The sequence below is a fragment of the Lissotriton helveticus genome, chromosome 11, assembly GCF_964261635.1.
Source record: "Lissotriton helveticus chromosome 11, aLisHel1.1, whole genome shotgun sequence".
NCBI lineage: Eukaryota > Metazoa > Chordata > Amphibia > Caudata > Salamandridae > Lissotriton > Lissotriton helveticus.
The window spans coordinates 1,049,615,616-1,049,643,147 of record NC_136072.1 but is presented as its reverse complement, the minus strand read 5'-3'; the positions used below and the strand labels follow the sequence as shown (position 1 = coordinate 1,049,643,147).

The 27,532-nt window shown below is 45.4% G+C and overlaps 1 protein-coding gene and 1 long non-coding RNA gene across 3 annotated transcripts in view; one reads left to right on the top strand and one right to left on the bottom strand.

The window, feature by feature from the left end:
- The window catches only part of SETD1B (SET domain containing 1B, histone lysine methyltransferase), a 396,685-nt gene extending 378,010 nt beyond the window's left edge, over nucleotides 1–18,675 (bottom strand). For both annotated transcript variants that reach the window (XM_078667538.1, XM_078667539.1), the window contains exons 1-4: nucleotides 17,038–18,675; nucleotides 16,647–16,822; nucleotides 15,770–15,868; nucleotides 14,707–14,977 (exon numbers count right to left, since the gene is read on the bottom strand). In XM_078667538.1, coding sequence (XP_078523664.1) covers nucleotides 14,707–14,977; nucleotides 15,770–15,868; nucleotides 16,647–16,822; nucleotides 17,038–17,113 — 622 coding nt within the window. In that variant the 5' untranslated portion in view covers nucleotides 17,114–18,675. The remainder of the gene's footprint in view (nucleotides 1–14,706; nucleotides 14,978–15,769; nucleotides 15,869–16,646; nucleotides 16,823–17,037) is intronic.
- Nucleotides 18,676–22,779: 4,104 nt separating this feature from the next.
- LOC144792492 (uncharacterized) lies at nucleotides 22,780–26,522 on the top strand. Its single transcript, XR_013602572.1, has 2 exons — nucleotides 22,780–23,064; nucleotides 24,387–26,522. It is a non-coding gene; the product is annotated as an uncharacterized LOC144792492 (long non-coding RNA).
- Nucleotides 26,523–27,532: the final 1,010 nt, after the last annotated feature.

Genomic DNA, 27,532 nt, shown 5'->3' with positions numbered 1-27,532 from the left:
CTAAGAGGCACCACCAGTGCACCAATGACAACCATAGTCCTGCTCTCGCTCATTGAGGTGTGTTATATTTCTGTCTCTGTGATTAGAAAGATGAGCAGCAACCACTGACCGTGTGGCTTCGTGCAGTAGGCCCACCTTATGAATAATCATCACAGGCATGAAGGAGTTCTTGAAAAAGCTAACAGAATATTACGTGGCAGAGGTTAATTATTATTCCCACATTAGGCTACAAAGCGGACACATAAAGAAAGACATCGAGTGTAAACAAACCTTGGAAACCAGTCCTTAAATTTGACTGCTGTTTGACAACTGCAAAATGGAAAAATGACTTCCAACAACTGTGTACAAAAGAGACTATTAAAGACACGGATTTCACACGGACGGGCACAAAGCACGCCAGAGCAAGGCCTCACCAGGGAGTAGATAAATGCCAGCTGGAGTTTTTATTGTCTTTGAAGGTACTGATGTAGACGCAGCTCAATTTCAAACATGAGGGCCACGCGTTACATTGCCGCTAATAATGTCGGTTTTAGAAGCACAAGGGTTGCAGGGCACAGACAGGCTGCATTGATCTCCTGCCAGTTCAGGGCACGTTTATAGGAGTGCTGTGCTTTAACCTATGGCTGCGCCTTGCCCAAATAGGTTTTCAATACCGCCGAGCTTGTGGCTGTCGTCGTTTGGCCAAGCGTTACTAAACACTACTGTGCCTCAGGCCGGGCACTTGGTCAGACCGTCTCATAAATGGGCACTTTTTGGGGGTATTATTTTAAAACATATTTTTCTGTGAAGTTCAAATTAACAGTGGGGCGGGCTCGCGATACTAAAGAGCGAGTCGCAACATAGAGATCTCACACTAATATACTAGAGAATTAATCATTGCATCAATTAAAAACAATTATGAAATCACAGTACAGGAATTGCCACACAACGTTGTATGCCATGGCAGCTTGCGTTTTCGTTTAACTAAAATGCACAGAAACAAGAGTTAGCGGGAATCCCAAACTGTGCCATTCAACAGAGTACATAGCAACGTCTCCTGCTCCTGTCCTGTTAGCTCTTGATATGCCGTGTAAGGGTGCAGACTGACTCCTTAGAGGCTGAGTGACTGTAAGTGAGAATCACGCTAATTACCCGACGCCGGCGCAAGCAGCATCTGTTTTGAAGCACACTCGTGCTTGTGGCACCATCCGCCTTGCGGGAGAGAGCAACAGCCGATTAGCACGAGCGCCGCTGCTCGCTCCAGCAAGGTAGATGCCGCCACAAGCACGAGTATGTGCTTCCAAAAAGAGCAGAGCGACGGCTAATGCAGCGCATGAGCGTGCGTAGGCGAGACCTGAAAAGTGTCACAGATTTGGCCTTTTTTTCACTTAAAATTCGAAAGAGAAAAAGGAGAAAGATAGTGGATACCAAGTGTTAATCTGTGGTTACAGAAATTACAGACTAGACAATTGTGTTTTGCTGCCATTCGATGCTAAAAATGTGTTTGGGTGACCTGCCCCGTAAAGAAAATAAAAACTCTAAATCAAAGCTATTGTTTGCTGTATTTTTAAAGCAACACATTCCACAAATATTGTGTTAGGCCTCTGCTGTAATTAATAATAAAAATATAATCGAAATGAAACAACTTCCAACAAATCCTGCCTGGAATTTTAGGCTGTGAATGAGAGGGTTGTACTGCTTGTCCTGCTGCAGAGGTGCTGAGATCTGAAGGCAAACCCATCAAACTGAACACAGTATGGTGAGCCTGAACATTTATGGCTTTCACATAAAGTACTTTGATGCAATACATTGTGAACAAGAGTATATAAGCAGGATGACAGAGAACAGTCAATGAAAACATTTATAAAGCAGAAATGATTTACTACTAGTCAATTGCTTGCAAGTAAGCCCCCGGTATTTTAATCAAGTGTGTTCATCACGTAAATATAGTTAAATGCCAGTGTATGCTTCAGGAGACAACTATTTTCAAAGTGACGTCGAGGTGGAAAAAAGAAACTGCACCTTTTCAAAAGAGGAATTATGTCTGGATCCCATCCAGGCTGAATATATAAGCAAAGAAAGAATCTAGAGAAGTAGGTGCCCTGAATCCCTTTTCCGAAAAGAAGTAGATCTGGGCGTAATCCAAACACAGAAAAGTGGAGATAGAAATGCTTTAGGAGAATAGTGGGAGGTCACGTTTTTTAGGTCGAGGACCGTAGGCTGCGCTTGCGCAGTTCGGTCCGAAGATTTAATGTTTTTTAGTTAGGGAGCTTGAACCCGCCCCTCTTCTCCATTGGCTGGCTTCCTAAACGGAGGCCAGCCATTGGAGGAGAGGGGCATCACTCCGTTCAAGCCCCATCTTTTTCGGATTCGGGGGTGTGTTTACCTTCTTTCTTGTTTTCTTTCTCTCCTCTTCCCATTGGCTGGAATTTTACTTTCCAGTCAATGGGAAGAGGAGCGAACGAAAACCACGCCCCCGAATCTGAAAATGAGGCAGGTTTCTCCGAGGCATTCTTGCTTCGCCTCGGAGAAACGTGGTGGCGCTTATTAAGCATTCCGTGGCTTCTTTATTTAATTATTTTGCAGCGCATTGGCTCTACTGGTGGTGCTTCAGCCCCTTCCCATGCCCGCTTCACTTCAGCCCCTTCCCGTGTCCGCCCCCGTGAAAACTTAGCAACCCTCGCTGACCGTGAATTGAGCTATGTGTATGACAAACGGAAACCTTCTGACAGCTGGAAAGAATGATGATACTTAAAACACTCGCAAGCGTGAGCCCTCTCTCTACCTGCCTACTCGCAATATAGAATACAGAGCATTAGGGAACTAACGTTCCCAGCCACCGCTGGTTTCCGCTTTTCTCTGGCTGGCTGCTGGGAGTTGCAGTTCAAAACTACGCCCCCTCATGTTCGTTCTACTTTAGTGAAGAGAGAAAAGACTCACACTCCCAGAATTACCTGCGGGCATCCTGCTTCCTGCTCGGACATATTTTCTCGCTGTGTCAGATTGTAAACAAACAGCAGGGGTATTCTTTTAACCCCTTGCATGCTGATGACAGCCCCCAGCCGTCATGCACTACAGTGCTCGTGTGCTGAAGCACCCGCGCTAAAATCTTCAGCACAGGAGCGGAATCGCGGCAGCATTCAAGGGGTTAAAGAGAGAAGAAGGACTTCGCACGGTTTAGAGGCAGGGGCCGGCAGGCTTCTGGAAGATTCAGAGTGGGTCTGTGCAGGTGCACTCAGCGGCTGTGAGTGGGAAGTTTATAGACGGCAGCTGCCGTAGCAGCGCAGAGTTCAGGGCCCTATGGACGACATTAAGGTAAGCGCCAGCAATGCAGCCTCAGGGTGACGCACCCTGCCTATAGAGATGTCCACAGAGCTCAATCTCCTGTCTGCCTTGAAAGCACAATTTTATGCTTGCTTGTACGCTGCCCATTTTGTTTAGGTTAGTAATGAGAGAAAGAAGAATGCTGTGTGTAAACGGCCAGGTCAGCATTTGCCTAGCACAAACTTGAAATCCGTGTATGCATGCCTGTTAGTAAAGTTTGTTATCCGCTATCGTTTAAGGGGAGAGTCGGATGATACTTTCATTGATAGGCGACGATGAAGTAATGCCCTGCATAAGGAAAAGAAGGCACAACTGGCTAATACGTTTATTGAACAACACTGAGGATTGTAGCGTGAAGGTGTTTGTTGCATTGACTACAGGAATTTAGTGGCATGTGAGGACCACATCACGTGGTTAGGTTGACTGCTTAATCTGAACATGTTATTGAGTATTGTGTGCCACGTTGGGTTCATTAGCATTATTATCTAGCTACTTTTTAATGCACGTAACGGTATTACTGTCACGAAAGGGCTTGCAATACTGTAGAAAAATGTTATTTCTTAATTGTATTTATATAGCGCTTACTACAACTGACGAGGCGTCAAAGCACTTTTCGGTGAGTACCACGGTACTCCGGAACTCGAAAGGATTATTGGTGTATTAGAATAGGGAACTCAAAAAGGATTATAGGTGTATTAGAATAGGGAATATGTTTTAATTTGAGCAGTGGACATGTAAGTCTTTCAGTTGAATTGAATAGGGTAATGGAGGGATGGAAGAGTCTATAAAGTGTTATTTGGGAAATCATAGTTGTAAGATGAGCCTTGGGATGAGTAAAAAGAGAGATGCAGGAGGGTAGAGTCTCTAGAAAGGGATCAGGGAAATCATATTAGTAAAATGAGATTTGGGATGAGTAAAAGATCTAAGCACCTGTAGCAGATGTTACTGAGAGCCAGGCCCTTCAAGGGAGCTCTGTGGCCTGCCCAAAGCCCGTTCACAATAAAAGTGTGCCCTTTGTGTGTATTTTAGACCGGAAAGACTCCCTTGTGAAAGTAAATGTGTGAAAATCAGTAGGAATGAAAATTAATGTTCCCCACAGCCATAATACAAGAGCATGGTATCGTCGCACACTCCTGTTACAACAAAAGACAGAGTATGCAAACTCCTATTGGGTGTAATTTGGAGTCATACAGCGAAATGACGCACACCCACGTTAAAGAATTTTGGCCTCTCAAAGAAAGCGAAAATGTTATCTATACAGTGAAATAACCTATATTTTAGCAGCCGATTCTTTTATTTTCTTCCTACTGTGAGTAATCTGCAGAACTTCATAAAAAAAGTGTTATCATGTTTTTATCCTGGTCAGTATTTAGCACTCTGTGTGGTGGTTGTCCATGTAAGCCAGGTTCACATCAGCCAGTATTGAATAATCATTAAGAAGAATTGCTGATAGAACGGGAGTGCGACATGTTTATCCACTTGTGCCAAATGTAAGAATGTTTACCATTAGTTGATGCTGTGCATTTTATTGCCAATTCACTTCTTCCGCGCACGCCCACTGCCTGGTGTGCAATCAAGCATCCTTCCTGTAATCACCCTTTATGGTAACAGTGGGCGACTTAATTGATGAAAGGAGCCCAAGGTTTTGGTGCGCTGCGACAAGCTGAATTAGTGCTAGGGCTTGAGATACAGAACCGCACTAAAGTAGGCAGCAGTGTTGTCATCCTGTGTGTGTGTGTGTGGCTCTGTGTAGGTGGCTCTGTGTGGTGTGTGTGGGGGGGTTTGTGTGTGTGTGGGGCTCGCTGTGTGTGTGTGTGTGGTTCGGTGTGTGTATGTGTATGTGTGTGTGTGTATGTGTATGTGTGTGTGTGTGTATGTGTGGCTCGCTGTGTGTGTGTGTGGGGCTCGCTGTGTGTGTGTGTGGGGCTCGCTGTGTGTGTGTGTGGGGCTCTGTGTGTGGGGCTCTGTGTGTGTGTGGGGCTCTGTGTGTGTGGGGCTCTGTGTGTGTGTGGGGCTCTGTGTGTGTGTGGGGCTCTGTGTGTGTGTGGGGCTCTGTGTGTGTGTGGGGCTCTGTGTGTGTGTGGGGCTCTGTGTGTGTGTGGGGCTCTGTGTGTGTGTGGGGCTCTGTGTGTGTGTGGGGCTCTGTGTGTGTGTGGGGCTCTGTGTGTGTGTGCGTGGGGCTCTGTGTGTGTGTGCGCGCGTGGGGCTCTGTGTGTGTGTGCGCGCGTGGGGCTCTGTGTGTGTGCGCGTGGGGCTCTGTGTGTGCGCGCGTGGGGCTCTGTGTGTGCGCGCGTGGGGCTCTGTGTGTGCGCGCGTGGGGCTTTCTGTGTGTGTGGCTCTGTGTCCGCGAATACTCTCTACTACTCTCTAATGCTCACCTATTGCCATTGTAAATGACAATACCATTTATTGTTTTTTTTTTTTAAATAAAAAATAAAAATGTCATGAGCAATGCCAATAGCTCTACCTTTAATAATGCCGAGACCATTGCATTGTAAATGCTTGTCTTTAACATGGCATGGAATGGTTGTCAAGACTAGGTGGCCAGTGAAAGTTTAGCATTGCCTCGAGTGAATAGCTGTACAGAAAATAAATCCAAATCAGCAAATATTCAAATGTCGGACACAGCAAACACCAATAGTTTTTTAACCATAGGCCCTACACTGAAAGGTTACCATGCTCTCCTAGCCACACAACCGCCATGATGCCAAATCCATGAGCCTCTGAAAGGCTGCTGTACAGCTGGAAGTTGAGGTCAGCCAGGCACAACCCCTTATTTGGCGCAGACCATCTGTACCAATACCTTTCTACTCCATATCGTGTTACCACAATCGAAGGGTAAAAAGCAAAAGAACAGACATTAAACCAACACAAATCAATAACTGAAAATTAAAGTTGGCAAACTAGAAGAATAAAGAATACACACGTAAAGTGATGGCAGGATTAGAAAGCTGTACTAAAATGTCAAAAGCCACCAATGAGCATTACCAAGCACATGTGCACAGCGTTGTTGGCAAAATGTCATACAAGTGAATATCTCCTGTAGATAAATAACACCACTTATAAAAGTTATACCTCTTTCCTACTGACTTAAGTTAACGCCCCCTATACAGACACACCAAACAAAGTATGCGGTCTAGAATGAGAAATTGTGGAAACAATGCAACTGCTTCAGTTTCAGGTGTAACTAATCATAGAAAATGCACGTTATCACCAAAACCGTAAACAGTGTAATATCTAGAATATATAATCTGAACTATACAGAAACATAACTTAGATGTAGGCAAAAGCTAATAGAATGAGGTGGTCTTATTATCCCTTACTTTGGCGACTAGTGAAGCCATTTACTTGTGTGGGAATTTGTTTAACGCTGGCATCGGATATTCAGGGACTGTATGAAGAGACTGTTTGGAATGCTTTGACCTAATTTACCTTAAGCCTAACTTCTAGTCATATACAGTGGCACTCCTGAAAAACAGGACAATGGCGATTGTTACACTCCTCGTGATTATAATAAGGGTGAAGCACTGTATCCAGTGTAGTGTCAAGAGCAATCATTTGAAATTTAGGATAATCCTCTCCTAAAGCTGTTGCAATAAATCTCACACATTCATTCAAGAATTAGAGGAGTATCATTAGACTGAGTTAATTTAAGGCAGTAATAGAGATATTTTCTAACTGGGTCAATGTACCCACATAGTACCACTCCTGAGAACTCTTGTTACAGTCTGAGTCACAATTTATGCACAGCAAGCAAGTGACTGCTCTGCGTGAATGCATGGTGATGCTGGAGTTAGCAATAGACACAGGCACCTTTTTCAAGTAAGATGCCACCACCCACTCCCAGTATTCAGAGGAGTTCTGGGATGAAGGGGTTTAGCAACAATGAGGCAAGCTGGGCTCCTGTTAACTCCTGGACATAAAATATTATACTATGGGGATTACTAACTGAGCTAATGTTTATCTCCGCATACCAAACTAATTTTACATAGACAAACTCTAAACTAACCTCCCTCACCCAGAATCCATTTATATTTAATAGATCTAAGAGTTGAAAATAGGGGTACTTAACTATAATTAATACCATGTGCGAGTTTACAGTGATATATTGTGGATGGTCTGCTGTACTGATAGATAAAGTTAAGAATAGTCGTGTGTTTGTGTTCACAAAAGCATTGACTCTAAACGTACAGTAGTATGATAAAGTTGGTATACGTGAAAAGAATGCATTATGTGGGCAATTATGTTTTTTGTTAATCTCTACAGAATTACTATGTACAGATGCAGCTTGTTGAATCCTGGTTAGATGGTGTCTCTCTCCAATTTGCCATCACTTCCATCACACCTATAGGCACAGCATAAGGCAAATTAGAAAAGAGCCCTCTGTGTCCTAAGGAATGCTCAATTACTTTTTTTTATCTTTGTGCTGAAACATGTCAAGCACAGCATTGGATGAAGGTTGTTTCCTAATCATATGTAACTCAATATATGTTTACGTTTTTTAACTTGTACTAATGGCAATGAATAATAAATAGCACTGAAGGCACAACTGGATATAATTTCAACAGCATAGAGACTGTTAGAACCAAGTCATCTGTTGTGTTGCTTCGTGGAGAAACCAGCCTTGAGGCAGGATCGATTAACGTAAGTTTAATGGTAATTCACAACCTGGCATCCGACCACCTCGACAGTCCAGTACAACTGCCAACAGTAGAGTGTCCACAGCCTAGCATTCGGACAATCGGAACTTAGAATAGTATCCGCATGCACGGAATGCAATGAAAGGTAATAATACATCATAACACATCCTCCTCCTTAGTGAACATATCAAACAAAACAAAACAAAAAAATACAAATTAAAAATTAAAAGGTAACAATCTTTAAGATACATAGGCGGCCTACGAATCTTATGCTCCACACTGACATTCCCATCGCCCCTAATGTCCTCACTTTGCAAAGTATGAGAAGAGACCCCCGTGGACTGCCGAGCACAATTATCTTTGAACGAAGAGTCAGGCATAAACATGGCACCAGAACAGTCATCATCCTTAGAAGTTTGTTTGACATAGCATCCTCCTTTCTGATAAAAGGGGAAACAAAAACGAACCTGCCAGCATCACCGGGAACTGCAAGATATCGCCGTAGGGGAGCCCGGGCGGAGGGCTGCTGAATCCTTTTGACCCCTCAACTGCTGGGGTTGCTGCCTGCCTCCCGCTGCCCGCCCCCACTACCATCTGGGGAAGCGCCGGCCATAGCGAGGAGGGCAGGTTAAGGGACTGCAATCCCCAGCAGCCCAGGGAAAACCACGTGACCTGCCACAAGCGCCAGGAGGCGCTTTAAAACTGCGACAGCCCTGCAGAGCGGGGGGAAACAAAAACGAACCTGCCAGCATCACCGGGAACTGCAAGATATCGCCGTAGGGGAGCCCGGGCGGAGGGCTGCTGAATCCTTTTGACCCCTCAACTGCTGGGGTTGCTGCCTGCCTCCCGCTGCCCGCCCCCACTTCCATCTGGGGAAGCGCCGGCCATAGCGAGGAGGGCAGGTTAAGGGACTGCAATCCCCAGCAGCCCAGGGAAAACCACGTGACCTGCCACAAGCGCCAGGAGGCGCTTTAAAACTGCGACAGCCCTGCAGAGCGGGGGGAAACAAAAACGAACCTGCCAGCATCACCGGGAACTGCAAGATATCGCCGTAGGGGAGCCCGGGCGGAGGGCTGCTGAATCCTTTTGACCCCTCAACTGCTGGGGTTGCTGCCTGCCTCCCGCTGCCCGCCCCCACTACCATCTGGGGAAGCGCCGGCCATAGCGAGGAGGGCAGGTTAAGGGACTGCAATCCCCAGCAGCCCAGGGAAAACCACGTGACCTGCCACAAGCGCCACGAGGCGCTTTAAAACTGCGACAGCCCTGCAGAGCGGGGGGAAACAAAAACGAACCTGCCAGCATTACCGGGAACTGCAAGATATCGCCGTAGGGGAGCCCGGGCGGAGGGCTGCTGAATCCTTTTGACCCCTCAACTGCTGGGGTTGCTGCCTGCCTCCCGCTGCCCGCCCCCACTACCATCTGGGGAAGCGCCGGCCATAGCGAGGAGGGCAGGTTAAGGGACTGCAATCCCCAGCAGCCCAGGGAAAACCACGTGACCTGCCACAAGCGCCAGGAGGCGCTTTAAAACTGCGACAGCCCTGCAGAGCGGGGGTAAACAAAAACGAACCTGCCAGCATCACCGGGAACTGCAAGATATCGCCGTAGGGGAGCCCGGGCGGAGGGCTGCTGAATCCTTTTGACCCCTCAACTGCTGGGGTTGCTGCCTGCCTCCCGCTGCCCGCCCCCACTACCATCTGGGGAAGCGCCGGCCATAGCGAGGAGGGCAGGTTAAGGGACTGCAATCCCCAGCAGCCCAGGGAAAACCACGTGACCTGCCACAAGCGCCAGGAGGCGCTTTAAAACTGCGACAGCACTCCCTCGCGGGACGCGAGCGGGACGCCGGGCTAAGCCCGGGCAAAGGGCGGGCCCTCTGTGGCCCTCAGAGGACCTGAGGAGGACGGGGCGGGCCACCCCCTTTGGTTTTCACACCTGATACTACATCACGAAGGTAAAGACTATTTCCCTAATTAACATGACTTCTAAAGTGGATCACCCAGCTAGTGTTGCAGGAACTGGGCAAAAGTTTTCATGGTTAGACGAGCTAAACCTCTTATGTCAAACCACCTATGCACCATCAGAAACCCCCCTTTCGCCCAAAAGCGACATCATACTATCAGGTAATTCCATTTTTTCGGAGCAGCCCACATTACTTAATAAAACTCGTAGTCCTCATATTGCACCCCCCCAGGGTTCATCGGTGAAAAGGACTCAAACACCGCCTCCAGGCTCATGCATTGTTAATTCTCCAACGATTCCATCGACTGCTGAGGCCCAAGATCCCTTAAGCCACCTTATACAACCAGATATATTACCGCTCATTGAAAAATTGCTTAGCTCTCTGATAGCCCCATTGTTGGAAAAAATTATCATGTTAGGGGATAGGCTTACTGGACTAGAGTCAGCAATCAAGTCAAATTTGGCGGCTGACAAACACTGTGACACATTTAACCGTCCAAAGTCACCTCCTACTCACGAAGGCATTAAACGGGATAAAAGCTGTCAAATACAATTAACTGGACCTAGTACAGTGGGGCAAAAAGTAACCAAACACTCTCCAAGTGTCCCCTTTCCCCAGTTGACCGCACCAAGAGCAGTTCATGATAAGATTAAATCAATCCATCTACCACCAGAAGCAGCCCCATTCGTGTGCATACTTGCTGGCATCCCTGCTCTTCCCCCTGGAAAAATGGAAAGTCAACATGACTTACTTAACAAAACCAAATTCTGGCTGTCAAAAAATAGGCCACTGCCTCATCACCTATATGGAGCAATAAGGAGCGTCAGGAGGGTGGACTGGCTGGGTTCCCTTCATAAGGATCTTCCTGGGGACTTGGTACTCGTGAGATTCAGAGACACAAACATTGTCCCTTACTTGAAAACCTGGCCGCCACAAGAGACAGACGGCCCAATATCTATATGGGACTTATATGACTTTTATCCCTCAATCCCTGGTGTTCCCCCTTTTTCGAAATCATACCCTACATGATCGGTCTACATCATGATCTTTTCGGGAAATACTGGGAGTGGTAATAACTAATCCTAACCCCCATTTTCACCATCTCAACCCGGGGGTGGATGGGAACTAATTATGTTTGGGACCTTGTCCTACTGTTTTTGGATTAGATTGGATTTGGCAATCATGGAGTTTTGTTGAACTTTGCAAGGTCCTACCTAAATTTACTCCTCTTTTTAGACTTTTTAACCTTTTTTCTTTTATTAAAGTTGCATTTGATTTTTCTTTTTAAATGATGATCATCCTTTTTTTTATCTTTTTATTTGAATGAAATTGTCTAAATGTATTGTATTATTTTTCCTGTTACTGTATGCTTATATGATATTCTTTGGTAATATCGAATAAAGCTTGATTTGATAAAAGGCTACACTCCATAGATTCCACCTCTCACCTCCATCAATAATCACAAAAAATGTGCTCACACTGACAACAAGGAAAGGACCCTTGAATTTGTGCAACCCAGCTTTAGTGCTGCCAGACTTCACCTTAACTCAATCACCAACTGCAATTTTACCAGAAACAACTTCCGGAAAACTCACCGCCTGAATGTACCCAATCTAGCTGGAACTAATCTTGAACCTGGAGAACGTCCACACATTAGCTGGAAAGGAGACCCTTGAGTGACACTGTGAATGGTAGTGCGATAAGACCAAATCATTTCCTCAATTAGACGTCTAGAGGACAAATTATTAGCTAATGCCAGTTGGATGGTACCTTTAATAAGTCTATTCGACCTTTCCACCATACCATTGCCCATTGGATTATACAGAGAAGTGCAAGAATGTTTCACACCACACTTTTCAAAAAAACATCCCATCCTCGTCGCCAAAATTGTTGTGTTGTTTCGTGGAGAAACCAGTCTTGAGGCAGGATCGATTAACGTAAGTTTAATGGTAATTCACAACCTGGCATCCGACCACCTCGACAGTGCAGTACAACTGCCAACAGTGGAGTGTACTCAGCCTAACATTCGGACAATCGGAACTTAGAATTGTATCCGCATGCACGGAATGCAATGACAGGTAAGAATACATCATACCATCATCCTATAACAAAACCGAAAAGAACTCAGGATGAGCCCACTGAGCAAATCCGTTGCTGGTAAGAAGCAACCCATATGATGGATGATGCATGCCACCTGGTGTGGGTGAGGGGTCTGTAGCCCTGTAAAGGATTACAATACACTCAGTATATTTTGAGGCCTCGTCATATTGGACACTGTGCCATATTCAATCAGATAAGATTTGCATCGCAAGTATACATTGTCAATAATCAGAAACTAGTCCCTGAAAAACTGAAACAGGTGACATTCTGTCAGGAGAAAGTTAACCCATTTACTGGTGCCTTTTTCTGGTTATTCAATGTAAATGTGCAACAGTGGGAGGGTGAGAATGAGGGTGAAACCGTATAGAACATACCACATAAAATATAAGATATAGGGTCAAAGAGTCCACAGCAAAACCAGGATACCAGTTGTAATCCCAGATTTTCCCAACTAAACTGCACATTTCTAAACAAAGGACTCGCTCAATCCTTCAATTGCCCAAAATGCCAATATCAGTGAGGGCTACAACCTGGCACAACCCGCTCAACCCCACAATAACCACTAAACTCTATATAAAAAAAATGTTTTGCTTATTGTTCGAGATAAGTTTCTGTGCACTAAACATTTTTCTTCTGAAAATGCTCGAATTGCAGGTTGGAGAGCATACTATTCATTTTTCATGACAGCATATGCACACATTGGCATAAAACGTACCTAGTTAAGTTTGGAATTTTAGGCGCTCAATGTACAAGAAAAAAATGAACTGGCCTCTCATGTACCAAATTGGTACGGTTACATTATTTGCATGCCACTGAATGATTTAAAGTGGGTATATGTGAGCAGTAGACATAAATATGCAAACCAAAAACTCAGTCCTCTGAGTGCATGTTTACGGATGCCAAAATCTATGCCTAAAAAAAAAACAAAAGCACAACTCTGAACAATTAACGGTGAACAAACGTGTATTTTCTCAAAACATCATTCAATATCGCAAATGTGTTTTTGTTTCTAAAATAACCTAGGAGTGCATTTTTCTCAACACCCAGCTGCCTCTCTTAAGTGTTCTTCTGAAGACCCTGAATAGGTTAGTGCACCTTTAAGAAGCACGCACATGGTGTCAACGCTGTATTACCATCCGCCCAGTCTGAGGTTTATTTACTACAAGCTGCATCAATGAAATGCCAAGAGCCCGCCAGAAATCGTAATGGCGTGGTTCGGCGATGTCCTGCAACAGCTTAAACCATGCTCAAGGGCCGCACTAATGACAGCACACATCAGCAGCACCATGTGCTGCACAGATCTAATTTGGACCCATGATAAAGCAAATGTAAGGTGCGATTCGGAGAAAGGGGTGTCAAAGAAGCAGGAAACGAAAACTGTTCGGGAAGTGAAAAAGTGAGATTTTAACCCCAGGGTGTCTGCAGGATCCTGGCGAGTACAGCCCTCCTGCAGTCTCCTAGCAACTGTCAACATATTCGGGAGCATGTGACTGCCAAGCCCTGGGAAACACAAACGGAGAACCGACACCAGCGCACGTCACGGAGTGTCACACCTACGAGGCGTGCCGGACATGAGTTTGAGTGGGAAGTGGTAGTGGGGAAAGGGTTGGTGAATTAGAGGAGACCACTTAGTTTCAAAAAGCTGCTCGAGAGAAAGGGTCACGACTGCAAACAGAATCAGCTGGCAATTAAGATAATATAGCGATTGACGCGGTAAAGGCAGACCGTTTCTTGGTGCTACATCTAAGAGTTTTAGTGGCTACAATACTCAATGTCTAGCGTGAAAACTGAATTATATTAATCCCCGTTTCTTTATTCGACCAAATTGTGTTGTACCCGGCGAATAACTGGTTTTCCCCATACCTCGTTTCACAAATAATTACAAACGTGATCTCTAAGAGAAGTTAACAGATAAAGACATGTGGCACATAGTGGATATGTGGGTTATTATTTAGATTGGGCAGACTGACGTGAATCTGTTTGGGGAGGAGGGCATTCGCTAGGTCAGAAGACATAGAAAATAGAAAGTGCTCTCTCACATTGAGATGTGCCCTTGTGGGAAGTCATGTGAGACAGCAGTGAAATAGTGAGGTGATTGACATGGTGAGAGGTAAAGACAAACAAAACACCATGAAAAAATGTCACACGTGGATGCACATAATGTGGGATAGTGGGGGGTTGTGCCGACTGGTGGGTCTTAACCGGGGGGGGGGGGGGTTGTAGGGCTTTAATAGTTATGGTTGTTATGATGGTGGAGTTCGCTGGATGAAGGGACCGAGGGCACGGAAGCCCCAAAAACTGACGGAGGAACGGCATAGCACATGGTACCCGTGAATAGTGGTGGAGGTTTGAGGGGGGGCTGGTTGGAGGGTGCGAGGGCATCGAAGTCCTCGGGGAAAAGGGAGACAGACAATATGGGGTGGAACTGGCAGAGCACACTGCAGCGAGGCATCTGTAAGTCACAAGGTCCAGGGGCACATGGCACATACCATTCCAGTAACGGATGGGAGACTTGGCTAGCGGATGGGAGACTTGGCTAGCACATGGTACAGAAGGACATGGATAGGGTGGGCGATGGATGCTAAGACAGGGGGCACGGGGAGTCTCCCGGGGCAGATGCCAAGGAAGGAATCCCACAGAAGGGCACCACATGCAAGGCTCGCAGCCTGTCACCCACTCGAGGGGGCGTGCCTCCCTCTTGTTTACCTTTAGTGTCCAGCTCCACGTGGATGATGTTGCCCATGACCGAGGTGTTGTGGAGGTGCAGCACCGCCTCCTTGGCCCCTTTCACCGAGGAGAAGACCACCTTCGCGATCCCTAGGTGCTTCTTGTTCTTGGGGTTGTATAGGATTTCCACCTCCTCAACCTCGCCGTATTTCTTGCACATGTCGCCCAGGAAGTTCTCGCGGATGTTGTCGTTCAGCTTAGCGAACGTGACCTGCTTGGGGGGTACAGGCCCCACGTAGTACTCGTCGATCTGAAAGGGGCAGAGACACGTGTATTAAAAAACAGTGCCAGCGGCACAGACGCGAGCTAACCACAGGGAGAGCAAGTGCAGACCAACTGAGAGCAGCAGCTGGTGAGCAGGAAACACGCTGCAGGTGTCAGCGGGCGCGGAAAGAGAAAGTGCTCTCTCCATAAAGTTGGCGCTGTCATCTTTAGCCACCATTGGTTATTGAGGATTGCATTTATTCATAATTTAAACAAATGTTAACGAACGCCAACTCCTTAATCTATCAAACAAAGCATTCTCACAATAAACTATATTTCTTAATCAAAGTATTAAAAATAACATGTTCAACGCATTTCGTCCAACAACTAGCGTCTCGTTTCTGTATTCCTAAAAACTCAGTACATCCTAATGAATATTTATGGTTTAACTACAAAATCATTGTCAGTCCAAGATGTAGGTTTTGCAGAAAAAGCACATTCGACATCACGCGGTAAATTATGTTCTTAGACCAGAAACATAAAATGTCTACTAAGCCAAGCACACAAAAATGTCAAAGTTGACCGCTGCAATTAGTTTCATCTGACATAAAACACACACACACACACCTACACACAGGCCCTACAACAAAGTGGCTAAATGTAACAAGCACGCGACAGTCCTTGTAATTAATTCCATCTTAGTTACACGAATCTAAAAATACATTCAGGTACAACTCGATTCTTTCTGCGCCATGCGGGGGTGGGTGCACTGTTGCTTTAAATACTGTTTTCTTGAGCCGCGAAGAGCACGCAGAAAGCACATGCTGGGAACACATACCTTAAGTTTGGGCACCGGCAGGTCCAGTTCTTTCGTTTTCGTCCATATCCGTCCAATTCTGGGGTCCCGGAGAGAGTCCACCGGAGGGACCCCCGAGTTCTGAGTGTGCACAAAAAAGAAGGATCAAATCAGTCACTGGGTTTAACAAACAAGAGAATGTTTGTGTTTGCAACAGCGGTCATATAGCAGACGAGAGGGAGGGAGAGTGACACATTCAAACACACGCGTCAAGTTGTAGAAGGTCCCAGACTGAAAGAGAGGGAAACACTGTATTTAGATAGAGGGAAACACTGTATTTAGAGGCAGTCCCATATTCTGACAGTGCATCGGGCGGGAAGCAGTGTGCCCGGCTACAAGTTAACTCGTAACTCCCAGGATCAAGACGGCTGTCAACTCTTGGGGAGTGGTGAATACAATTCTCTATCACAATTAAAGACCTGTGCCCCTCATGTTGTTCTACTATGGGTCGATGGCTCATTTTTTTACAGTAACTCATCTATTTGTTTAGTTTGTTGCTGCTGTGGGTATTAATCTATGAATAGTAGTAGGTAATGCTGCGGGTCTCCTAGGGACATCTACAAACATCCATAGTATCACCAAAGCGGTGTCCGCTTGCCCTCTACTTTTAGCGATGGTCTGGGGGACAGTTAAAAGGGGTCCGGTGGAGTTCTGGTATGGCAGGACACTACTACCGATCCACAGCTGGCGAACCATCCAGTTGCATACACTTGTCGGCTGTTTAGGGGGGCGTGTGTAGGTGGGAGGAGAAATCCGACTGACAGGCAAGCTCCCTCTGCAGGTGTAATTCAAACAGCAGCCACACAGATGTTACTTGAGGGGACGGGGTGCGTGCAGGGGTTGCTCCAATAACACCTACAGGCATGTTGAAGTGCTGCCCATCGTATCGGTAGAGCTTGTGCTGCCCCTTCCTCAGAGCTGGGTCAATGATGAGTTTGTAACTTTTCCAGTGGTGTCCCTTCTTCTCCGCAGAGCCGCCTCCTCCCGGTGCTGCCGGGGTGCTTCCCCCTCCACCTTCCATGCCATTGATCCAGCCTGCAAGAGAGAGTTCATAAAGTACCCAGCAGTGTGAAAAAATAAGAGTGAATACATGGACAGACAAGAATACATACATAAGTAAAATGATATACAATGCAATGGCTAAAGGTGTCCCAGCCAACCCTCAACACCAGCAGGGGTACCAGTCTGGTCCCTTCCCCCAAATACAACCCCCGAAGATAGCGGCTGCGACGCCTGAGTCGGGTGCTTACCTGCATGCTGCTGCTGCTGCTGTCTGTCCGGGGGGTGCTTGGCTTTCTCCCCCGCCGCCACCTCCCGGTAGGACATTTTTTTTGTTTTGTTTTCCGCCGTGTTTCCTTCTTCTTTCCCCCCTCCGTGGCGGAGGGGGGCAACGCTCCCCCTTCAGCTCCTCTTCTCCCTCCCCCTGCCGAGGGACTGGCACGGGCTGAAGGGAGCCGGCCTCCCCCGGGCCAGCCGCCGACACATTATTGTAGGAGTCTAGGGGGTGAAGCTAGCCTGGGTTTTCCTCTGCTCTCCTTCTGAGAGGAGAGAGAGGGGGGAGGGCCGGAGGTATCCCACAAGCCACCGCGGCCGTGTGTAGAAACCAGCGCTAAAGCCTTTTACCATTCCGGATGCACATTCAACGGCGGCCGGGCGGGGACAAGAGACGGCTGAGCGCGAAGGGGAGCGGAACACAAAAAACAACACTGCGCGCACCCCTCTCCGGGGATGCAGCCGATACCCCGAAGCCCGTGAACTGACATTTTTTTAACGTATATGTTCTTAATTTGCCAACCCCTTTATAAGGCACGTTTTCTTGGGCCACAGCGATGGAAACCACCGCGCCCCCCTTTTGAAACCAAATCGTCAATTTTCAACCGTTTTAGATTGCGTTAGCTAAAGGCTGTCTTTCTATACAGCCATGGAACCCCAATGTAACCTCTTTAGGTTTGACAGCTTTAATGGAACACCTATTAGAAACGATTTGTTTTTAAAAATAAACGGATTCAAAATAAGCTGCAGAAACCTAGATGCTTGTCGTAGTGCCCGGAATTCTGAGCAGTTCACGTAATTTCGTATGTATTTTTATTTTAACAGAACATTCAAGATTAAAGTCTCGCCCGAATCAAGTTTTTTTCTTAAAATTCAGATGGTTTTCTTTATAAACGTGGTCTCGAGCCTCACCGTTTTTCAAGCACTTCGTATCGGCAGGTTATCAAAGACTGAAGATGCCAGACTGAGGTAAACGTGGATTCATTATTGCTTCTGCTGTTTTCTTAGTTACTGTACAAAATACTCCATGTCAGAGGTGCTAAAGTGCACAAATAAGCTTACCTTCAATTTGTTCTATTTAAACGTAAAATCACCCCTCATTTAATCGTTAACCGCTATTTAACCGGCAATTTAATTAAAATAAGGGAGATTCCAAAGTGAAATACCAATTTAGAGGTTAATCGTGCAGATAGTTTGTAAATTTCAAACCGCACAAAAACTGCTTATTATTGTAGATGTCATTCGTACAATCAGTTCAGGTCATTGAAAAATTGAAATTGCACGACAACTTCTTGCTAACTCTATTTGATAGATACTTTGTTAATTTTTATGGGCGTGCTTTTTACCTTATGACTAGAGGAGCAGGCCATTTAAACTTGTTTTACCTTTCTACCAAAAATCAGAAGCCGACACTTGATGCACAATCCGGACAAAATGCAGGAAAAAAAAGTAATTGTGTCTATTTAAAGACATTACTCTGCCCTAACCAATCACAGCGCAGCTTCCATTTTGTCTGAACTGTTAAAAACTGCAGGTCCTAAACTGTCTTTCCCATTTTCAGTGTGGCAGGGGAGGGAGTCGCGAGACAGTCGAGGCGGTCTGCTTCCCCTCCCCCCTTTGCTTTATCTCAGATGATTTGCTTTTCTTTCAGGGGACTGCTGCCGTGAGAGGAGGTCATTGGCTGCAGGAGGCCACCCGATCCCCGGCAGCCAATCGGCGCCGAGGTTGCGCCTGGCTTGAGTTATTAGAAGCGGTGCTAAAAACATCCTTCATCAGAGAGCTAAGGAGAGGCCAACAGATCAGGCAGCCATTTTTCTGCAATGGAATCAAATGGCCAACTGGGTTTTCCTTTGTTCCAAAATGGGAATGCTTTCACTCGAATCTACCATCCAGTTGCAGGACTTTCCATGTTTCTGTTAGTGTTTGCCAACATTTCAAAGGATCTCTTGAAGAATGAAGATAAGAGATTTGGATTTTTTTTCTTCTCATTTGGAATCCATCTTTGTTCTTGTAAAACTAGGTCATGACAACACCCTCAGTGCCAGCAGTTACAATTTGATTTCAAATAAGTAAATACATTTTCTATCTTTTATTTATTAATGTATTTATCGCTGCTACTGACCAATTAATTTAAAATCTGCATTGAATTATACACTTTGCTACTTGGCCATAATGACAGCTCTCGTTTTCCAAGTCACTGTTTAAAATGCACGCTTTTTAAAGGCTACTTGTTTCAGAAATGCTCTTAAGATGTCTGTACTGCCACAGGCCTCTCTTGACATTGTAAGTACCCATAACGACCTGTACATTTTTTTTTTAAAAGGCGGTTTTATGATGCTTTAGCAATCTTGTCCTTGCATGCTTTTTTTTATTTCCCTGCCCTTTAAACAATGCATTGATTTTGAAGTATACCCAATCTGGTTACAAATATTAACAATCTAACGGTTTCTTGACTTTTTATAACAATTGTAACTGACTATACCCCGATAGTGTACTCGGTGTCTTGGAGTACGTATTTTTGTAGCTGATGCACTGTAAATACACCATAAGGATCCCAACCCCACTAAACAGGCCGAAAAGATGCTTTTTTTGTAAGAGGTTCGACAGGAAAGTCATTTTAAAAACACTATCAAGCAGCGTACGATTAACGTTTCCTTTTTTGTGTTTTTTCCGTCATACCGTGGCCTAAAATGTTCTGCACGTTTGGGTTTAAGTACCAGAAAAAGATAAAACGTAGGAAAGCAGCAAGAAATGTTATACTTAAAAGGACCGAAGCAAGAAGGTGTCATTGTATAAATGTTCACAGCAGCACCATCGTCTGCAGTCTATTCAGCTTAAGGTGTTGGTAAGTAAATCAGTTTGCCCTTGCAGTGACAAAACAGACCAGGCCCATGCAGCAAGTCTTACTGTTCACACCCGGTAAAGTCCAACTGTGGGCAGTAAAACTATTCGTAATATTTCATGGCGCTATGGTGGATACAGAAATGCCTTTTATCAACATTCTTTCCCTTTTTTGATTGCATGCGATTCAGGCGAACCATTTAATGCTGGGCATACATTTAGGGACACTATTTGAATTACATCGCTACCTACTCGTCCAATTTGGAAAGTGAATTACTAGGTTTTAATTTTCGTATTTTAGCACGGGTGTAATTTCCTTTTACGTTGTCCTCAACGTATTACTTGCCCCAGTCAGGCTATCCATGACATCCTTTCACCTTGTTTCGAGCGCCCATTTCTCTACCACTGGAAAGGAATACGTCACACTCAACACATTTCAACAAATATGAAAATATTACAGCCAACAGCTTGGTTGTGGCATTTCCCACTTACATTTCCCTGCCTCTGGGGGAGAGGGTAAGAAAAGTACCCTTTTCCCTACTGGAACTTCTTTTTGCAGTAGATGGGTTGGCAAACTCGTACCTTGTAGATCCCATTAAAGAAACGCCGGTTTTTCCAGCACATGTTGGTTTAATTAAGTGTTTTCCACTATAATCCATTCATTGTTCGTCAGTTGGAGGGAGGGGGTCAGCCTTCGTTTATCCCTTCAAATAAAATATTGCCTTGCAAACTTTCCAGGTATTGATCAGGGGCACGTCACGATATATATATCTGGCACATTGATATTTTAGCATAGGGCAAAATGGAGACCTGTTGCCTTAGCTGCTGGTTGGGCGTGCCCTCTAGGCTGTGAATCGGAATTGTATATTTCGCGTGACATATGACCAAAATTATCCTTTTGAAACGCATACTTATATCGTCTAAACCCGTCATATTAGATTACTGGTGAACCATTTTTTGTGGGGGATGGGCGATTGCTGCCTGTGACGCAGTTCATAACACGTTCTTTTCTCGCCTCCGTCTGCACCAAAACTATATTTAGTTGCCTCTTTCATGTATTTGGGTCTAGTGTGTTCTGCATCCGTTTAACTTGTAGATTCAGGCCGGGTCCAAAAGCTGCATACACGAGACAGTTGCTCTTGGCATTCGCCATTAGAGTTGTTCTTTTTCGGTCCGCCATTTTGGGTTCCTCCTTCGTGTTTCCCTTTCAACTGAGCCCGTGTGTGTTTTTGCAAGTCGCTGGTGACGGAGTCCTTGAAACAGACAGCCAGTCTCTCGGCAGGTCTTCAGCTACAGAGGACGTGCGTTTTTTTTCTACCTCGTCTTGTCTGTGTAGGTGGCGGAGGGGGCGCGCCGCAGACCGGACGCGCCATCAAGATGGCGTCCGTTGTTGCAGGCTGAGCGAGGAGAAGGGAGCCTTGTGCCCTCGGAGCCGCGGGCGCAGTGCCAAGGTGCACCCCTCCCCCACCGAGGCTCGTGACTGAGCAGGAGAGGGAAGGCGGGGGAGCTGTTCTCGGCGGAGAGCTCGGGCTGCTGCTAGAACAATACTCGGCTGCTGGCTGCAGAGCACACTGCGCTCATAGGCGAGGCTGAAGGCCTTGCGCTCTGGATTCGCCACAGGCGCCATCACCATGGCGGGGGGACCCTTGTTTTGCAACCAGGCCAACATTTTAAATCGCGTTTTTTGTTATGGTTGGGGAGGTGATGGGGGTTGGATCGCTTTGGTTAGCACTGCTGTCGTAAGGCTTTGCACGAGATGATTTTTATTTTCCCTCTAGGAGAAGGAGGCTTCCTATCTCGAGTTGAGGACGTTCTGGAAGGGAAGACATGGCCACATTCTTGTTCACATTGGTCCCAGGCTACTGATTTATCATTCGTATTCGTCTAAGGAGGTGACATTTTGAGGGTGGGGTCTTACTACCACCGAATTCGAAACGGGTAGCTTTTTTTCTAGGTAACGCAAGGGTGTGGGTGCTTTTCATCACCTCGTTCATTTACCTTTTGCTGTTCCTCGTGGGGAGGGGGTGAATTTACCACTCCATTTGCAAGATGTTGAAGCAACACTGTTTGTGTGCAGTGTTCACATTCACAGCCCCACTTAGCTGTTGGGATGGCAATACTGCTTTCATAAGTTATAGCATTTAACCTTTTGTGGGGCTAGACCTTGTAACCTCATTGCAGATGCATTTAGGGTTAATGGGGTGGTTTGAGTTTAGCAGCAATCCATTCAAAGCAGCTGCAACACTTAGTGCTGTGATGGACTTGTCACGAGAGCTACATTTTTCTCATAATACCATGGAAAAATTATTTTGGGTGGTATGTGTATCTCGTCCACCCAAATATATTAGGGGAGAATAGCTACTGTTAGAAGCTATTTAAAGCAGATCGTTATATTATTTTTGTGTTGGGTTCAGAACCTTATTAGTTATTGTTTAGCACAGAGCTGTACACAAGTTTGTTTTAATCTTCGCAATTCAAACTCCTAATGAAAGGAAGAGCGTGATGGTAAAATACATTTGTGGGCGTCGTTTTTGTCATCCCCCAAGTAGTACTGCCTGCCTTATCGCCTCAAGGCGCGTTGGTTGATTTTTCGTGCTGGGACAATTAGGTTGTCTCAAGTGGGGCTTGAAGTCCTTAACGTCACTGCAAGCGTCTCTATTCACATTGGTGGCCAGGATCTCAAACCGAATCATGAGATGCTGTGAAATCTTCGGCCCTTTTGCGTGACTACCAATCCAAGGTCCGTGTAATGGTGGCTTTGTAAGGAGGGTATGGTGAAAGGGGAGAGAAAAGGCTGTCGAATATTATGGTGAAAAATGAGTGCGAACTGGGTCACCCTCAGCCAAGGATATCTTGGATGGTGATTGTGATTGCAGTGTGACATTCAAAGGAAGCCAAGTGGAGGAGGGGCGAAGGAACAGGCACTGTTGATTAGAATTACGAGGATTTAGCAGTGGAACAACAGAGGGTTCTACCTCCTGGGTACATGCACAGCCCTGAACTCTCACTCATTTGGGACGTCTGGCCTATTTTGGACGCCTTCGCCCTCTTTCATAGTCTAATTTAGACCATCCTTAACGATAAGCTCATCTCTGTTGATTTCAGTGGGCGCACCCTCCAAAAATCCTGACCTCGACCTCCCCGAAGGGCCAACAGGTTGAGAGGTATGTATATTATTCCGTGTATGATTCCAGGTTCTTTCAAACATACATTGCTGAAAAGGATGGGATTGTGGAGCCGCAAACAGCATTTTCAGCCATGCCGTGTGCGTGATCCGTGCATGTGTAGATTACGTGAGGTGTACTAAAAACGGTAGATATAGTTTTATACCTACGACCTGGTGAGAAAAAAATGGACATCACTTGAAATAACACGCCTTTGTGCCCTTTTGGTAACAAATGAGAGTATAGTTTGGAAGTCGTGTTAGTGTGGGTGTGCCTTTGATTTCTCATTAACAACTAGTTACAAAAGCTTGCACATTATCGTCGTAGTAGAGTCTTTCTAGCACACTTGGCTATTTCATGGTAATTGTGCAGTCACACCATTTTGGATTTGCACTTGCCTTATTAACTGTTTTAGAAGCTTCAGCTGTCAAACTAGAGACGCCCGTGTGTGTTTGAGGGTGGGGGTGATGATTTTGATGATAGGCCCCGTTATGTGAGTGTATATTGTGGTGGGAAACGTTAAGGTAGTTACTTGTTAACTGTGCCCGCTGACGGTCATTGCAGCTTTGTTGTTCAGGATAGGAATACAAGCAGTTGTTGCTTAAATGCTTTCCTTTGAGCTTCGAGCCAGGCGCGTCGAGCTCCATTATGTGTTTGTTTCCCGCGGCCCTCATCGTAGGCTAGTTAAATTTAGACCGTGAGCAGCACCCTCGTGCATCTCGCTTGGTGTTTACTTGATGGATTTTTTTGGGGCCTAAAGTTTTACTTCGCAAACGGCTGGTGTAGCCTATCTTTGCAGGGGAGCCAGAAAGCCCACGCCTGTGGTTGAAAGGGGAATGCCATGTCATCAGGATGCAATCATTTGAAACCGCCCAGTCAGCCACGCACGACAAAAGCTGGCTTACCACCCATTTTACTTGCTGTGAAGCAACAGGAAACTGGGAGGGTTCCCTGGCTTCTGGCAAATCCGTTTCAGACGCACTCTGCGCAAATGAGGCTACGCTTTTTTTTTTGCTTTGTCCACTTTGGATTTGTGATGCACATGGCCCTCAACTGGTGACTTCATCGGTCGTTCTTTTTCTAAATGCAGGTGTACGTCTTTTTCAAACTGGATAAAGTAACTACAAGTTGGTGTGTAACACAAAGAGAACTAAACTCGGAAATCTCGAACAAAATGTGGCTGGGACTGAATAGTTTTCGGTACAGAACTCATGTCATGAAAAACGGGTTAAACTAGATTAGACGAATAGCTTCGCAACATGTCTCCCAAGTGCAGTGACTGATGCAAGCTCTGACGTGTTTTTGTAATGCATTCCACTTAGGTTGCCGCCCAGGAGTGAGTCGCTGAACCCTCCTTGTTCTCCAGCGCAGCCAAGAAATTCTTCAGCGCCCTCTGTGTACTCCGCAGCAAGTGAACGCCCTCCGTGTTATCCAGCACAGACGAAAAGTGCACTGCTCTTGAACCGTCGATGTTCTCCAGCACAGCCAGACCGGCAGGTCTCCTGAGCCATCGTTGTCCATCAGCATTGCCCGACAACTTGAGACTCTTGGACCGTTCTTTTATGTGGTGCAGCCAAGAAATCCTTCAATGCCCTCTGCGTTTTAGCCCAATCAAGTCCGAGGCCACTAAGGAAAGCAAGTCTCATGAACCATCCGTGTTTTTTTAGCAGGTTTCCTGCAGCTCTGTGTCCCACCACACATCTTACGAGACGCCATCGCTCTCCAGCACTGCAGTGCCAGACCACCTTTGTTTCACGGCCTTCTCTTATCTGCCCAGTTAAGGGCATTCAAGTATTTGGATCCCTCGGTGACCTCCAGCCCAGACAGGCAATGCTTGATGCCAGAAATCTTCCGGATACCATCTGACATTGTAGGGCTCATGACGCACTATCCTCCCCAGCACTGCCAGCCAGTTGGACATTTCGTCTTGTACACCACAGCTGGAAAAAATAGTCACGTGAACCCGTGTTCTTTAGTAGAGCCAGGCAGTGAAAGGTTTGAAAGAATGTGTCCCCCAGCCTGACCATCCGTGTAGAATGCATCTCATCCGTGTCCATCAATAAGGTCTTAAGACTGCACACCTTGTATTTTCCATGGGTTTCGTACGCCCTATGTATGCGTCAGTGTTCCGTAGCACAGTGGTACAATGTGTGTTTTGTACAGTCTTGCACTGATGCACATCTTTGCGTGCTAAAAATACCTATCTGTCCTTTGGTTCCCCCACGTTGAGGCAAAGTGCTATATAAATGCGAGAGTACAATCTCACTAAGTTCTGTGTTTCACATGTTAAGGGCCTGCTTAGTCAACAGCTCCCTGTCTGCATGAACCAGCTGTTCTGGGCAGTAATGGAATTGGCTAAGTGCTTATAGGAGGAACCCTTTGTGTTGAATGCCGGTGGCCAAGAGCTCTTTGTTCTATGCCATAATATGATGAGATTTGTTGTCTCAACCTGTGGTGGCCTCGTCACAAATAATCGAAATAGGAATGTATAAAGACCATACAACTATCATTTGTGGCTGACACATTTCAGAATTGGCCATATGCAGTCAACCTCCCAAAAAAGTATATTTTTGTAAAGCTCACGTCCACAGTAGATTGGAAAAATCTACTTGCACGGTTCAGCACATTAAGATGCAGTTGGGCGAAGCAATCCTAAGGCACCAAACACTGGAATTTTAGAGTTTTTATTGTCCAATACCTCTCGCAGACTATAGTTAAAACTTTTATGTTCCAGTAGGATGGATGCCAATTAAGAGGGGTGCAACCTCTATGGAGTGCAAGTAATCTTTTGTAGGAAGGCAACTGATGGATCGCACTTTTTCATTGTTATTCTGGGACTCAACAGGAATAGGTCTGCCCTTTTCATAAAGGAAGATCACTCTTCCGCACTGAACCAGCCTTTTCAGCACACCAACTGCTTAAAAAAAACGTATTCGTTTCATTGTGGTGAAGCCCTAGCAATTATGGGTGTCTTCTGGGATTAGCTCCTATTCATTATCTACCTCTTTGGATAACGTCTGTAAACCAGTTGGACTTCAGAGTGGATATTTCAAGACCTGCAGTATAACCGTATGTAGATTTAGTAATCTGGCCAAATCACTTCATCTCCCCGTGCCGATGAACAGTGCATGGATACCCTCACGGGTGATAAGCCGCACTGTAAAAATCCGAATATTTAACATGCATTAATGGAGCTTTGAAAATTACATATTTATTAATACATTTTTTATTACACTTTATTTTATGTTTCTGCTGTGATCATAAAGTGCATATTCAGTAGTATAGGATGGTTGGATGAACCATACAATTTCTGAGCCCAGATCTGCTTAAGTTTATTGATCTACAATATCTGATATTTAAGATGCATATATTCTTGTCGACATTGCTTTACTCGGCAGTCGGATGTAATGACTTGACTTATTCTATCTTAAATAAATGAGCTTTTGTATTAAAATTAATTCCTGAACAATGTTCGTACCAATTGTAGGAAGTGGTTCACATGTAGGTAGTTTAAAGGTGAACACGCATGTTGGGATGCCTGCTTGAATCAAATGCCACGAAGGGGTGTTATGCATAAGCACACAGTAGACTTTGTTTGAAGGGTGTAGGATGTCCTTTGTACAGTGAGAGATCACTTCTTTCCTTCTGAATAGCTGTTGTAGTCACTTTATAAACCTAGATTTTTAGGTGATTAAGTTCTTATCTTTCATTTAAGACTGGCTATCGTGAGTCCCGCTGCCCTGTTCTGTGTGTACAGTAGGCGTTATCATCTTGACCTGTATTTGGGAATTTGCTTTTGCATCCTTCATAATACTGATTTGCATCTTTAATACGACTTTGGAAGATGGAGGCACTGGTGTATCACGTCTATTCAATGTTCCACTGAACTGTTAAGTGCTAGAGAAGCACATTGCATTTATCAGTTTTATTTTATTGATCCCGGTGTATAGACGAGACAGCCTTTTTCTTTATTAAAAAGGGCAACTATCATATTGTTTCTGGTGGCTTTTCTGAGCTCTAAATTCTTTTTAACACGATAATTTCTTCTGTAATCAAATGTCTAGCACGAAGTTCTTTCTCATGATGACTGCTCCGACTAAATTCACCACTGCTCAGCTTTACCTAATCTTGCAAATGAAAATGTAGCACTCGTTGGCAGCATATTCGTGGTGTGTGCTCAGTGAGTCAAACCTGGCATGGCTGATTTCGAGTGTAAGGTTTTGAAGCTGTACCCTGAACACCCACTCATCCATGGTGCTTCATGTTAATTGTTAACGAAGTAAAGTTCACTTGGTGCCTATTAGTGTTTTGTAATGTTTCAAGTGTGCCCCGCCCTCTTGCACGTTATTGAAGCCATAAAATGACGTTTTTATGAGAGATGAGAAAGATAAAATGTCTATATCGGCAGCTTTTTCAGACCTGTTTAGGAAGAAGAGCTTTTTATTCTAGTAATTTTGAATTATTTATT